The sequence below is a fragment of the Macrobrachium nipponense genome, chromosome 13, assembly GCF_015104395.2.
Source record: "Macrobrachium nipponense isolate FS-2020 chromosome 13, ASM1510439v2, whole genome shotgun sequence".
Classification (NCBI taxonomy): Eukaryota; Metazoa; Arthropoda; class Malacostraca; order Decapoda; family Palaemonidae; genus Macrobrachium; species Macrobrachium nipponense.
In genome coordinates this window covers 58401247-58416486 of record NC_087206.1, presented here as the reverse complement: position 1 = coordinate 58416486, position 15240 = coordinate 58401247, and the positions used below count along the sequence as shown (strand labels likewise).

The 15240-nt window shown below is 36.2% G+C and overlaps 1 protein-coding gene across 1 annotated transcript in view; it reads left to right on the top strand.

Moving 5' to 3' along the window:
* The window catches only part of LOC135225803 (MAM and LDL-receptor class A domain-containing protein 1-like), a 104762-nt gene that overhangs the window by 76009 nt on the left and 13513 nt on the right, over window positions 1–15240 (top strand). The window contains 6 exon segments of the mRNA XM_064265299.1: window positions 9328–9436; window positions 9756–9880; window positions 9883–9938; window positions 10884–10971; window positions 13159–13317; window positions 14054–14271. Coding sequence (XP_064121369.1) covers window positions 9328–9436; window positions 9756–9880; window positions 9883–9938; window positions 10884–10971; window positions 13159–13317; window positions 14054–14271 — 755 coding nt within the window.

The window sequence follows — 15240 nt, the reverse complement described above, 5'->3', positions numbered from 1 at the left end:
AGATGCACTTCGTGTGGATTTTTTGAGGAACACTTTTTTATTGTTAGCTTCCATTAATTCCTGGTTTTAATTTGTTTTTGCCACTATATCTCCTCAGCTTTGAGCTAACATGTTGGCTCCATCCTCAGCAGATACCTTGATTTTCTTCTCTTCGAGCTTCGAGATTAAAAGGGATAGGTTAAGAAAATACCAACACTTAAAGAGATCACAGCTAAAAAATTAATCATTTTGGTTTGCATGCTTTATTGGTTTAAAAATCTGGTTATAGAGAATTGGGCACAACTACACTGCAAAATTGCTTTGTCATTTTCTTTGGTTAATCGCCATTAGAGCTTGACTGATTTGCACCTAAAATTTTCAGATAACATTTGATTTTTAAACTCTAATGAACTTACAACATAGAGCTAACCTGTACAGAATTTAAACTAATTTCTATTACATTTTCACTTTTAATTTCATGATAATTTATCATTGATAAACAGGCGTATTTAACTGCAGCAGACCAACGTGCCTCGGTTATATTTCACGTTGTCTATGGTAAACCAGATTTTTTGAATGTACGGTTGCTTATAAGCTCAGCAGTTTGTGATATTGGGGAAGAGTGCTTTGGCTGATAAAGACGCCGCATAACATTCTAAGTAAAATCACAACTCTTGTCTCACACGCACATGGTTTTTGTTGTAAGAACTGTAAACATACCATAACCACACAACTGATTGACTTGACTTTTACAATTATATCATCTCCTCCAACTAAGACGCCTTGTAAGCAAGGTTCTGACTACACCTTGCCCTATGCGGTACCCTGTAATCTGTCCCGCAATCCCCATCACTACCTTGCCTTTTAAAGTCCACTCTCCATACAATACCATTGCTCTAAATTTTTTTCCTACTCCAACGTTGCCTATAGATGAATACTATAGATCAGACTTTTGACAGCTGAATCAAGACACTGTAATATGGCCAGCCATCTTCATGATAGTAATAATAATAATAATAACAATACCCTAACTATAAGACAGTCAACTGAACTAACCGGTTTCTCCCGGTAACATAGGGACATCACTTCAAGACGTAGCTGCACAAGGCGCTGGCAAGTGAAATGAATTACACCAGTTTCACAGTTGAAGCACCTGCATGTCTGTTGCACATCATTTTGCACTGATCCCAATTTCTTCAGCTCAAGGTAGTTTTTTATTTGTATTACTGTTTTTAGTATTACGTGGAGGATAAAGTAAATCATCGTTTTGAAAGGAGACAGCCTTCTGAATTTGGAGAGGCAAGTTCTGGAATAATTCATTATTGCTTGTAAGTGGTTAGATAACAATGCATGGATGAAAATGAGCAACGATTGAGGGTAGGTATCATACTCTGTAATCTTCACATGAGGTGGTACAGTACTAACATTTTCATTCTGAAAGCACTTTAAGCTTATCATTCACCTCTTTTTTTGATGAGAGGGGCATTTCATCATGGATGGTTACATTTACCTTACTCGTTAAAATAGAAAAAGAAGTCCCAAATAGTGAAAAAAAAAACGTACTTGTTCCTCAATAATGAGCAAATCATATGTATAAAAATTTGGAGGCGACTTGACTGCTCACATGTAGGGTACATAGTGCAGAGAACGCATCATAAAAATTGGTAGTGCTAACTACAAAGCAGGCCTATTAAAGATTTCATATGCTGATCGTAATAAATACGTATGAACACGAATCAAAAAGGCTTATTATTATTATTATTATTATTATTATTATTATTATTATTATTATTATTATTATTATTTTTTTTTTTTTTTTTTGCTCTATCACAGTCCTCCAATTCGACTGGGTGGTATTTATAGTGTGGGGTTCCGGGTTGCATCCTGCCTCCTTAGGAGTCCATCACTTTTCTTACTATGTGTGCCGTTTCTAGGATCACACTCTTCTGCATGAGTCCTGGAGCTACTTCAGCCTCTAGTTTTTCTAGATTCCTTTTCAAGGATCTTGGGATCGTGCCTAGTGCTCCTATGATTATGGGTACGATTTCCACTGGCATATCCCATATCCTTCTTATTTCTATTTTCAGATCTTGATACTTATCCATTTTTTCCCTCTCTTTCTCTTCAACTCTGGTGTCCCATGGTATTGCGACATCAATGAGTGATACTTTCTTCTTGACATTGTCAATCAACGTCACGTCTGGTCTGTTTGCACGTATCACCCTATCCGTCTGATACCATAGTCCCAGAGGATCTTTGCCTGATCGTTTTCTATCACTCCTTCAGGTTGGTGCTCGTACCACTTATTACTGCAAGGTAGCTGATGTTTCTTGCACAGGCTCCAGTGGAGGGCTTTTGCCACTGAATCATGCCTCTTTTTGTACTGGTTCTGTGCAAGTGCCGGGCATTCACTTGCTATGTGGTTTATGGTTTCATTTTTCGTATTGCACTTCCTACATATGGGAGAGATGTTATTTCCGTCTATCGTACTTTGAACATATCTGGTTCTTAGGGCCTGATCTTGTGCCGCTGTTATCATTCCTTCAGTTTCCTTCTTTAGCTCTCCCCTCTGTAGCCATTGCCAATTGTCATCGCTGGCTAGTTCTTTAGTCTGTCTCATGTATTGTCCGTGCATTGGTTTGTTGTGCCAGTCCTCTGTTCTGTCTGTCTTTCTCCTGTCTCTGTATATTTCTGGGTCTTCGTCTACTTTTATTAGTCCTTCTTCCCATGCACTCTTTAGCCACTCGTCTTCACTGGTTTTCAGGTATTGCCCCAGTGCTCTGTTTTCGATGTTGACGCAGTCCTCTATACTTAGTAGTCCTCTCCCTCCTTCCTTTCGTGTTATGTATAGTCTGTCCGTATTTGCTCTTGGGTGTAGTGCTTTGCGTATTGTCATTTGTTTCCTGGTTTTCTGATCTATGCTGCGGAGTTCTGTCTTCGTCCATTCCACTATTCCTGCGCTGTATCTGATTACTGGCACTGCCCATGTGCTTATGGCTTTTATCATATTTCCGCCGTTGAGTTTTGACTTGAGTATCGCCTTGAGTCTCTGCATATATTCTTTCCTGATCGTGTCCTTCATCTCTTGGTGTTTTATATCTCCTCCTTCCATCATTCCCAGGTATTTGTATCCTGTCTCATCTATGTGTTTGATGTTGCTCCCATCTGGTAGCTTTATCCCTTCAGTTCTCGTTACTTTGCCTTTTTGTATGTTGACTAAGGCGCATTTTTCTATTCCAAACTCCATCCTGATGTCCCCAGATACAATCCTTACAGTCTGGATTAGGGTATCTATTTCCTTGATGCTCTTACCATACAGCTTGATGTCGTCCATGAACATCAGATGGTTGATTTTGTTGCCTCTTTTCTTGAGTTGGTACCCGGCATCCATCTTCTGTAGTACTTTTGTCATGGGAATCATGGCTACTACGAAGAGTAGTGGGGACAGTGAGTCGCCCTGGAAGATCCCTCTCCTGATATTAACCTCTGCTAGTCTTATTCCAGAGCTTGTAAGTATTGTATTCCAGTTGCGCATTGTATTTTTGAGGAAGCTGATGGTATTTTCCTCTGCCCCATATATTTTCAGGCATTCTATTAGCCATGTGTGTGGTATCATGTCGAAGGCTTTCTTATAGTCTATCCATGCCATGCTTAGGTTGGTTTTCCTTCTCCTACTGTTCTTCATTACCATTTTGTCTATCAGGAGCTGGTCTTTTGTGCCCCTACACTTCCTTCTGCAGCCTTTCTGTTGGTGGGGGATGGTGTTTGTCTCCTCTAGGTAGTTGTATAGCCTTTCACTGATGATACCTGTTAGTAACTTCCACATTATTGGTAGGCAGGTGATAGGCCTGTAGTTACTGGCTATATTTCCCTTACTCTTGTCTTTTTGTACTAAGGATGTTCTTCCTGTGGTCATCCATTTGGGTGCTTGGTGATTTGAGATACAATGCTGGAGTTGTTGTGCTATTCGTGGGTGTAGGGCCCTTGAAGTTTTTGAGCCAGTATCCTGGACTTCATCGGGACCTGGGGCTTTCCAGTTGGGCATTTTTCTTTTAGTTGGGGTGTCTGACTGTGTCTGTCGTGATGTCTGTGAATCTTGTTTTATTCTCCCTGTTTCTTCTTCCTTGACTTCCTGGAGCCATGTTGCATGTTTGTTGTGTGATACTGGATTGCTCCATATGTTTTCCCAGAGTCTCTTACTTGGTTCGGCTTCAGGAATTTCTGGGTGGTTGTCTTCCCCTCTTAGTTGGCTGTATAGTCTTTTCTGGTTGGTTCCGAATAGTTTGTTCTGTTGGTATCCCTTATTCCTGTTCATGTACCGTTGGATCTTGTGTGCTTTGGCCTTAAGCCTCTGTTTTACATCTTCTATTGTGTTGTTTAGTCCCCTCTCTTGTACTTTGTATTTCTCGTTGAGTTCCTCCCTTGTTTTCTTGCTTCTTAGCCTTTTTTCTGCCATCTCTTTCAGTTTACTCAAGTCAGATCTCATCACCATGATTTGCTTTTCCAGGCGCCTTTTCCAAGGAGGTTGCTGTTTTGGTTTCTGTTGGGTTGGTTGTGACGGTGGTGTTGGTGTTCGAATCCCCATCAGTTCTGCTACTAATCTTGCTCCTGCATATGTCAAGTTATTTGTTTCTGTGATACTGGTGGTGTGTATTAGGCCCATTATTTCATTGACCTCACTTGTTTTCTCCCTTAATTTCTTGGTGTTGTAGGCTTTCATGGAGGGGATCTTTGTTCTCTCTGTATCTGGCTCCATCCATTGTCTAATCTTTTCTACCCATTCCGTCCTCTCTGTTACTTCGTCGGTGTTTCTTCGTGTGTCGTTGTTTGATACCTCATCCTCCCTGTCGTCTTCTGTGGCATCGTCTCTCAGTTCGTCTTCTTGTAATTCGTTGTCGTGTGACATTTCCCTTTCCAGTTCTTCTCTTTCTGTTGGGGAGAGCCAGTTCTTTTTCTTTATGTTCCTTACTTGGTCTGCCAGCCTCTGCTCTGTTTGGGGGGTGTTATTCCTCTCATTCCAGATGTTGACCAATCTTCTTCTATATCCTCTCTCCGTCGGGTTGCTTCTGATGTAGCATCTCCACATTTCCTTATTTTCTTCTCTTGTCCATTTCTTATTATTATTATTATTATTATTATTATTATTATTATTATTATTATTATTATTATTATTATTATTATTATTATTATTATTATTATTATTATTATTATTATTATTATTATTATTCTGAAGATTAAGCCCTATTCATATGGACAAGTTCCAAAGAATATGGTGCTCATTTAATAGAAGTTACAGAAAATAAAAGGAAATACAGAAAGAAGAGATCAGTTGTTAGAAAAAAATAAACAAATTAACGCATTGATAAATTAATTAACAAAACTACAGATGAATAAGTAAAATACAACGGAAATTATTTTAGGGTAATAAAGTAAAAATAAATGCCTCACTCGCTCAGTGGCAATCTCAAAAATGTACTAAGGCAAAGATCTATCAAAAATGACAAGAGCAAGACATAAATACAGTACGCACGTAAACCATTTTCCTTCACTCACACACTGCTAAGCAACATTCCTTATGACTTTCCTCAGTCAAGCCAACCACCACTAAATAGAGCTCACTCTACCCACCTCGTGCAGATCAATTTATGTAAGTATATTGATACCTGTAAAGGTACAGTTTGATAAAGGACGTGCAGTAATTTTCTGCTATCTAGAAAAATACGTTAACGAGGATTTCTGTTTGGTAAGTTTTGCTCTATTCAAGCTGTCCAGAGGAGTTGGTAGAAGGGATTGAATTCTAATGTCACTACTCTGAAAGTAAATTTAAGATTCATAACCTTCTTTAAATGGTACCACATGATTGCTTTTAACAGCTTGTAATGTAACTGCTCAGTTCTTAACTACTTCTTAACTACTTTACTTTTAAATTGGTTTGAGTATGTAAATATATACGTATATTTCATATTCAATTAATTGAAACTTTGTATAATTATTTTATTTAAGGGGAGGCTTGCTATAACTTTTGTTGTTAATTGAACAGTACACTATTCGTTCCGTGTTTGGCTGTCTGAACTGAACGGTCAGGCAGATGAATGTCACTAATCGTTCAATAGTTTAAAATTGAAGGCATTTTCGACCATTCATCATCACTTCTAGACCAACTCAGCACCAGCCAGTAACCAGTGTTATAAAAAGATTTGATTTTTTTAACTTGGTAAAAATGCTCCTATATTGTCGAAGAGTTACTGTATATTAGATTCAATTTGATTTGAGTAAAAGTAATTTGTCCTCTTCTAAGTCACACAATAATGAAAGTATAAAATATTAACAATATCGGTAATATTGATAGCATTGATCATTGTATTTGCTACTATAAAAATATTTGATTTGATATTCAGTCTCTCCAATGCTTTTCCAGTGTGACTATTGACATTGTTGATTTCATGATTTTTTTTTTTTTTTTATAAAGCTTAAGTGTTTGAAAACTTGTGTCAAATACCATGATGACTTTCTACAGGCATACTATAATATACATTTAGATGAGCTTAGAGTTACGCAGTGAATGTCACTAACCTTGGACATCAAGATAATAATTATTAATTAATTAATAACCAACCATAACAAATTGTGAAAAAAGCGAGCAAGGCCAATTGTTACATGAATAGCCAAGCAACACGCTATATTGGACTTCATGGGTGAAATGTTCTCGTTTGACCTTTGGGTAGTTTTTTCAACAGATTGCAGCTGAACATCTAAGAATTTTGGCAGTTTGCCGACGATTCCATTGTAGTGCAGGAACTCCAAGAGGTGCAGATCTGGTCAAAAAATTTTTCAGTCGCACTGAGGGCCGTATTTTTAAACTGACATCTTCGATGAAGAAGCTCTTCTTGGCTAAAATGGTATTATTGCGCCGCGAAGTAGGTCTTCGTGACGAAGGTGATCGGAAGGTGTAAATCATTGGAAACGGAGAGGAAATCTTGTATATTTTTTGTAAAGTTAAAAGAGAACCGCATAATTGTAAGTATTGGAACGTATAACACATGCCAAATATTTTAGTAGCCTATTTTTTTTCCAGTACTTCACTACAAATGGTCTTATTTGCGTTTTTGTAAAAAGACTGTCCTTATACTTAGAAATCTCATGTTCCCAAGTTCCTGGCTGTCGGGTGTTTGTGAACTTCACAGCAGTAACAGAAATGTCTTCCACCTCCTCTTGGATTATATTATAATCAGCACTACGTATTTTAGTTCGGCAAAACGACCATTGCAAAATAAATGAAGATGAAAAGAACCACAGATTAACGAAGTTTTCTATATTTCTAACCAGTTAGCTTCAAGGAATGGTCGTGACGTAATCTGTAGGCGGGCTTAGCTGTAAAGGCAGCTGGACTCTGCTGTAGTAATTGTATTAATGCACAAAACAATTGTGTGAGTGATAAAGTCTACATATATATTGGTATAAAGTGGTATAGAAGTAGAACAGCCGTCTTCCGATCCGAATGAAATGTTTGTTTACCACCTCCGGCATAGCAACCGTCCGTTACAGTTCCTATTCATGAAAGCGTTTCCCCTACGTTTTTATAATACCGCTCCACGAAGGAATTTCACGAGCAGGCTCTTCATCGAACAGGGTAGGTGGTAGTTTTAAAATACGACCCTCAGTGAGAGTCTGCCAAGACCTTCAGGGACATGATTATCACTGGGAGACTCTTCTTGTATTCAGTCATGTTTTCGAATATTGTTCCGCTGTTTAGGCTTCAGAGGTGGAGACACTCGTCTGAAACTGTCAAGTTTTAATGAATGCCTGCCTCCCGATCATTGTATTAATTTGCCTGCTCTACAGATATTTTCATAATTCCAATCATCCTTTTCACTCAGATCTCCCCAGATTATACTCTTCGCTATGCAGCACTAGTATGAAGTTAATTCTCACAATCTTATCTTTTCTACCTGTATCGAACTTGGTGTAAATGGCTTTGTTAAACAGGCCAGCAAAAGCGTCACTTCATAATTTCTTATTTATCCTATCTGTTTTACTTTGCTATTTGTTTGATGTTTTGTTATTTGTTATTCAGGTCTCCTAGTTTATTCTGAACTCGTAAATTATTTTCTCCGGACCGGGCAGCTTGCAGCATTCTGCTTTTCCAACCGAGGTTGCCCACCTCTGTAGCACAATTTCAGATAAATTGTATCAAAACGTTTGAGACCTGACATTGATGATGAAGGCTGTTGTAATTTAGTAATTGAAAACCCTGAGGATTTTCTTGTATGTCATAATGTATACCATATTTCATTTAGTTTAAAAATTCTAAACACTTGCTCCCTCAATGATAAATGACCTTATAAACTTCATACAATGTCCTCATTAGAACGAAAACCTATTCTGAACACCCGAAGTAAAAGCATACCTAGCCTTTAAATGCTTCCGAAAAAGGAAATATATCAAATCCCCGTGATTTCTCCTACTTACCCGACTGTTCCTATTATTCTGAGCTCGAGGGGTCAACCTTAGCTTGTTTCGTTTGAAATCAGTACACGTACATACGAGAATTAAAATTTCACAGACAAATGGAGAGAGAGAGAGAGAGAGAGAGAGAGAGAGAGAGAGAGAGAGAGAGAGAGAGAGAGAGAGAGAGAGAGAGAGAGAGATTGCTATTGACTGCAAAGGCGTCTGTGATATGGCGCAATGTGAGCATCCTCAAGCCCACTTATATACCCATCAGAAGAGGAATTGATAGGGATAGGCTCTTTAATACAAAGCCTGTATTGTAGGTATTGTATTGTATTGTATTGTATGCTTTATGCAGTCAGCAGAGTGCTCTAAAACTGAATTTTAACATTCTTTCCACATTGTGAAAATCATTATATATATTTATCTAGCGCAACTTAGAATGAAATCGAACTTCTGGAGAAGTCTGGATTAGTAAGTCCTTAACTTGCTTTCTTTTATTTTTTTTTTATTTCTTCACCTCTTTAACTATATGATTGGCTGCTTTCTTATTATACGCCATCAATTAATGACTGAAACTTTATGTAACATCAAAAGTGCTTGGTAAGGTAAAGTTCGGCATAAGACAATATGTCTGAATGCATCTAGCCTTCGAAGATGATTTAGACAAGCCAAAATATTCATATGATAGCCTTAATATCCAGCGTCTTTTTAGGAAGGCTATAAAATATTAAGAAACACTCACAAGAGAAGCATTTAATGTCAGAACATAAAGTGAGAGTTTTATTTAGTCATTAACGAATGTGATCGCAAAGTAATGATTTTATATCTGGATATTCATCACACATAATCAAGGATAAATGTTATTTAAAAACTCTCAATGACGCATGACCTTTTCAGGTTTTTATATGGTGCTTCCAAGGGGGTCTGTTCAGAGAGGCGGTGACCGAGCTTGGCTAGTCTCTGCATCTATTCCTGGGAAGGATGAAGCAATGTGCATTGCATTCTGGTATGTTCTTTATCTGGAACCCACACCTGGATGGGTTGAGTTGTGAAAACAAAATGTTATAGACTGTAGGTTCATTCCCTGTGTTAGGTTCTGGTATGAGATGGTAAATCATTTCTTTAAAATATAGAATAACTGTTTTTTTATCTAAATTTCTAAAGGACTTTTCTACTATTGGATAGATAATTATGCAAATAATATTAAATCTTTGATATGATGAATGAATATGAATTTTAACTTGCCATATCTGTTACTTTGCATATCGTAGACGATGATTTCAGATGAACAAAGTAGGACTTGACGAAATTACTTTTCCTTCCAGGTACTTTTTGTATGAGCCTTTTATTGATCCAGCTGGACCTTCTCTGGGATCCCTGACGCTTTACGCTCAGTATATTGATGATAAGCAAATGCCAGTTCTGGAACCAGTTTGGTCTCTGAAAAATCACCAGGTCCTAACTGGCTTTATGGCCAAGCTAAGGTTAAGAGCAAGAAAGACTTCCAGGTATGGTGACACGAATTTTCGTATACCTACACATTGTGATATTTAGAGCAGAATGAATACCACACGAGAAAATTGAAGCATTCCATTCTCTTATGGTTTTCTTCAAAATGAATATTAATATACATTTATTTTGAACTAACATATGGATGAAATGTTAAAAGAGAATTAATTTACATGAAATGTGAGGACATGTTACCGTGTTGAAACTTCTTTTGGTATGATAACTTTGTTGAAACACTGAATTTGTTTCGGTACGTGCAACTTTGAAACCTAAGTACTATATGGCAATTCAGTATCTAAAATATTTTATTATACGTCGATTTGGTAAATTAAAATATCTTGGTAAATATAAATTAAAAGTCTAAACTATAGTTTATATGGATGACAATTTTAAATGCAGATTTTTGTTATGGGGTTTACTTATCTAAAATACAGCCTAAATTTAAATTTGGTTGGATTATTCCATGTTTGAATGTGTACTGTACTTAAAATTTGAAGATTTCTTCTGTTGTATGTCCTTTTAAATCTGTATTTGTAATTTGATATATACTTTATTATATTTTTTCAGTATCTAAAGATGTAATTTGGTTTACGAATTTTATAAAAAATAAATAATTGTAGTATTAGACAAATTTATCTGAACTTTTGCATTTATACAATTTTATAGTTAGAAATCTAAATTCGGAATGCAACTTGGTTTACGAATTTTATAAAAATATATAATTGTTATATTAGAGAAAACTTTATCTGAACTTTTACATTTATATTATTTTATAGTTAGAAATTTAAACTCCGAATATAAGAAAGCCACCATAATCAGAGTTGATATGCTTGTAGAAGGACAATAAAGAAATATATGTCCCTGTTGATAATACACTGTTTGGAATATCAACGGCATATCATATCTTCTCAGTTCCCCTCACCTGGCAAATTTTCATTTCACAGCTGGCATTTGAGGGGATGTGGGGCAGCAGTCGAGGCAATGGATACATGGCTCTAGATGATATTACTCTCTTCATGGGTGACTGTTCAAGTATGTTGGCAGTTATTGATTTCGAATCTTTCAAAGATAGTGACCCCAAGAGTTTTCGGGGGCCGTTATTTGGGACTAATATTTCTCGGGGTATTATCTTTATGATATTTACAGTCTCTTCCTTATGTTTTTACGGCAATCCCCAATGCTCCGCAAAGATGTAACGGGTTAAAACCCGTGGAGGTCACTATCTGGGAAAGATCCATTATTTTTATGAATTTTTATTCTGCTTGGTTATGGACGTTGCTCTTTCTGCAGAAATGATTTAGACTGTAGGGCTGTAAACAGATTTTTCGTTATTTTGCTCATCGGACTTTAAACTTAATGTTTTTCTATGGATCATTGAATGTTTATGACAGAGGAAGGAAATATAGATTGTGGAATCTTCGCTAACAGGAAAATGGTCAGGGACATGGATGCTGATGGTACAGTCATGCTCAAAACTAAAGCCACGTGATTTTTTTTTGCTATTTTCCTTCACTAAGTAAAATGTCATATGTTGTCAAGTAGTATTACACTTTTTTAATTTCCTATGTTCATAAATTTGCAAATTCGCAGTTAACATTATTTTCCCTGTGTGTACATAAATATGACATTTATGTTGTGATATAATTTGCCATCTATTATTTTAAAGAATTAGCTCAAAGCGCGGTGCAACAAGGTAGGCAATGTTTTTAAAGTTAGCACAAACAACTTGATACTTGAAATGGTCACCTTAACTACTTCTACAGCATGTAGCAGTGAACCAAGGTCAACAGTTATAACAATAATTTGAGAATAGAAACATGAATTAAACATATTCTTTGAATGTTGGAGTTTTAGGCTTTGTTAAAACTGTGTATGTTGCAGTAATGATTTATAAGCCTAAAAAAAGACCTAAGGCCTCTGAGATGCAATGTAGTTTACTAAAGGATTTATTTCTAGAGATTATCTGGTCTTTGAATAATAAAAGATGATGACTTCAATTTGTATCGAGAAGATAGTTATTAGTTTAAATAGTTATTAGTATTAAACTCCATACCTATGCAACATGGTTCTTTTAAACTGAAGAAGACTGTCATTTTCTTAACCCCTTCTCAATTTTGGTATAAAACTGATTCATGAGGTAAATTTACGTGCGAGAATGTGTAGATAATTTCACATACTTTCCCGCTAGAAACTGTTAGTATAAAAATGTTGATGTTTAGTGTAATTTATCTTTAGCAAGTGAAGAACATTGCCATGCCTAGGGCAAGGAACAAAATCTTTGTTGCATTAAACAGTGGCCACGAAAACCCTTTGAAATTGAGGGATGCGTTTTAGCTACAGTAGTACCTTCGCATTTATTTTTTTATTTTTTACTCAGTTTTGAAGTATAAAAATAATCAGGTAAGACTATCTAAACTTTTATGATTAAAAAATTGAAGTAATATCATGATGCTATGACTACTTCTTTTCGATTTTGTTTATGACAGTATTTTATATTTTAGCCTTATTGAACGCTTCGGCGCTGGATAAACGAAAGTTTCGGAAATTTTTTGTCACTGTTTTTGTCCTCTGTTTGGCCATACGTAATATTTTCCTACACTTTTTATATGAATAATATTTTTCTACACTTTTTATATGAATAATTTTATTTCACTCGTATGAAACATATTATGTACTTATCCAATAAAGTAAATGTGTTTCACGTTCAAAGAAGAGATTGGTTTCATATAGAGACTTATATATGGACGGAAACCTATGCAGTTATGAAAGTAGGGTCATTTTTAAGGAAGTCTTTACGAGGATATGAAGAGATAAATTATGGGAAAATATAGGTTTCGGTGGGATTATATTGGATATGGCATGTTTTTGCTGCTGACAATGTAATTAAATGAGGAACATTTCAAATAAATGTCTTTTACATCAAATTTTAAATCCTATAAGGAATTGGAGAGGTGAACTTTAATTTTTAAATGGAAACAATGATCCTGGTGGGTATTAAATTGTGGGCATATAAGACAATTATGCTTAGTATACCAAGGAAGATCCATGATAGGGTATTGATACGGTTACCGAATGGCAGGAGAAGTAATGATTCTGCTTCAGTCACTGATTGTGAAACTGTATAATATTTGTATGCAGGGATATAATTTTGAATAAGTTCTTTGTTAAACAAATAATAACTAAAAATATCAGTAACTATCTACCATTCATTTTTTTCAGCAATGCCTACAAAAGCTACAACAATGCCCCTTGACTGCGATTTCCAGCGAAGTGTTTGTCAGTGGACAAATACTACGACGGACTCTGATTTCAGGTGGACCACTGCTTCCATCTCGAGACGCCCAGCCAATCTGCCAGACCATACTTTTAGTGGCCCAGGTATTTTCTTCATAATTTAAGATTAAGTTTAAAAAAATTCATTAAAGATTAAACGTAACCTTAAATCATATTCAAATTTCTTTCCTGAAAATTGTGTTCTTTTGGTTACTAAAATGTACAGAAGTTGGAAGACTACCTTTTGCTGCCTTAGTCTTTATTTTCTGGTAGATTTTGCAATATTTTAGAGTTCCATATCTATCCTGTTACTTTCTTGGCTAACGCTGGTCCTTGAGAGCATATGATACATGTGTCGTGATCTTTGTTTTTTATGCAGATGATTACAAATCTACTATGTGCACAAGGTATAAGATAAAAAGGCCGCTCAATGCACCGGTCACGGTGATGATGACAAGCTTAATAACTGGTAGTTCAGACATATGATAATTCTGCATGAGCAATATTGTTCCTTGTAATGAAATCATTTACTTCCATCCATTCCTCACCTCTGACAGTGAAGTAGGAGGGCGACCATGCTTTTGGTTTGGCTTGTTTGTTAGTTAGCTGTATTACACGAAAAGTTGGAGGGATTTTTTTTTTTTTTTTTTTTTTAACAATTTGTCAAATGTAGGTGAGATTCATGCAAATGGTTACATTTTGGGAGAGAAGGGTTGCGGCCCTTGGGATGCAGGGAAACTCTCGTAGAGGTTGTGGTGGATATTCAGTCCTTTCATAAATTTATATTCTCTGAATGCCTTTGGTTTTAAGTACTGTAATAGATTTTATCGTTTCTTGACAGTTGGTTATGCCTACTTCGATGTATTCAATCAAAATGCGCGTCCTCAAACTCTTACTTTTATGTCACCACCGATGGAAAAGCCTGCTGATAACCAACCTATGTGCTTGACTTTCTGGTTTGCTTACTTTGGAGCGGGAGATACAACCCAGCTGAAGGTCCATCTTGAACCGTATGACAAGAACGCCGAAGAAGGCAAGCAGGGTGGTACTCCTACGGAGGTAAGAAATATTCTCATTTACTAAGATTAAAGTAGAGTGAGAGACATTTTATATGCAGATACGAAGAATTTTTTCCTCTTCAGGACATGTTTTCCAGATTTAGTAACGCAAACGATACCTTAGTAGTGTACAATACCTTTTCTCAAGTAGGTAATGTCTTCATTGATATATTCATGATGAAATTCTCCCATTCTTTTTTATTTCTGTGCCTTACATCGTTATATTTTTCTTCCCATAATGAGAAGGGTCAACCTTTCTAAGGTAGCAATAAAACAATCAAGGGTGCAGCTATCATTCCTGATGGTGACTACTTAAGTTCTCATTAATCCATCATCTTCATAAATCACAGACTTTAAAGAATAATGAATTAGATAATAACAAATTTTAGTAGTTTGTTGGATTGTGGAATTCTTCATACTTAAAAGAGCACCACATTGATGTAATCTTATCTTGCTTTAATTGTTCATACTTGTTTGCCAGCAAATTTATGATAAATAGCTTGCAATATTGCAAGCAGAGAATGTATACTAAGAGTTAAAGCATATTTTTGTGAGTATCCAGACTCCAACTACAGCGTCTGTCAATTTTGGGGAATAATAAAAGAATGCTGTCTGGTTCTTCATCTTTTTGTATCATGTTGCTATTGATAGTTTTTAACGTTTACAATCTTCAAGTAAGTGAACATTTCATTATTACGTGGAAAGCTTTTTGCCGACTACATGAGAGTTGTTGAGAGGTTTTACTCTATGATAGAGTTAATCTACTCATTACGACTAATACTACTACCTATAGTAATAACAATAATAGTAATCTTCTAGTATTACTGTCCGTGTTGTGTGTGTATTCACGAAGTGCACATTCATGTACAGTGTAGGATTACTAATTCATCTGGACCTTTCCATTCTTTTGTCAATGGGCGTAACCCAGTTATCTCTTTAGTTCTACTCCGGGGCTGCCTCCTAGGAGGGA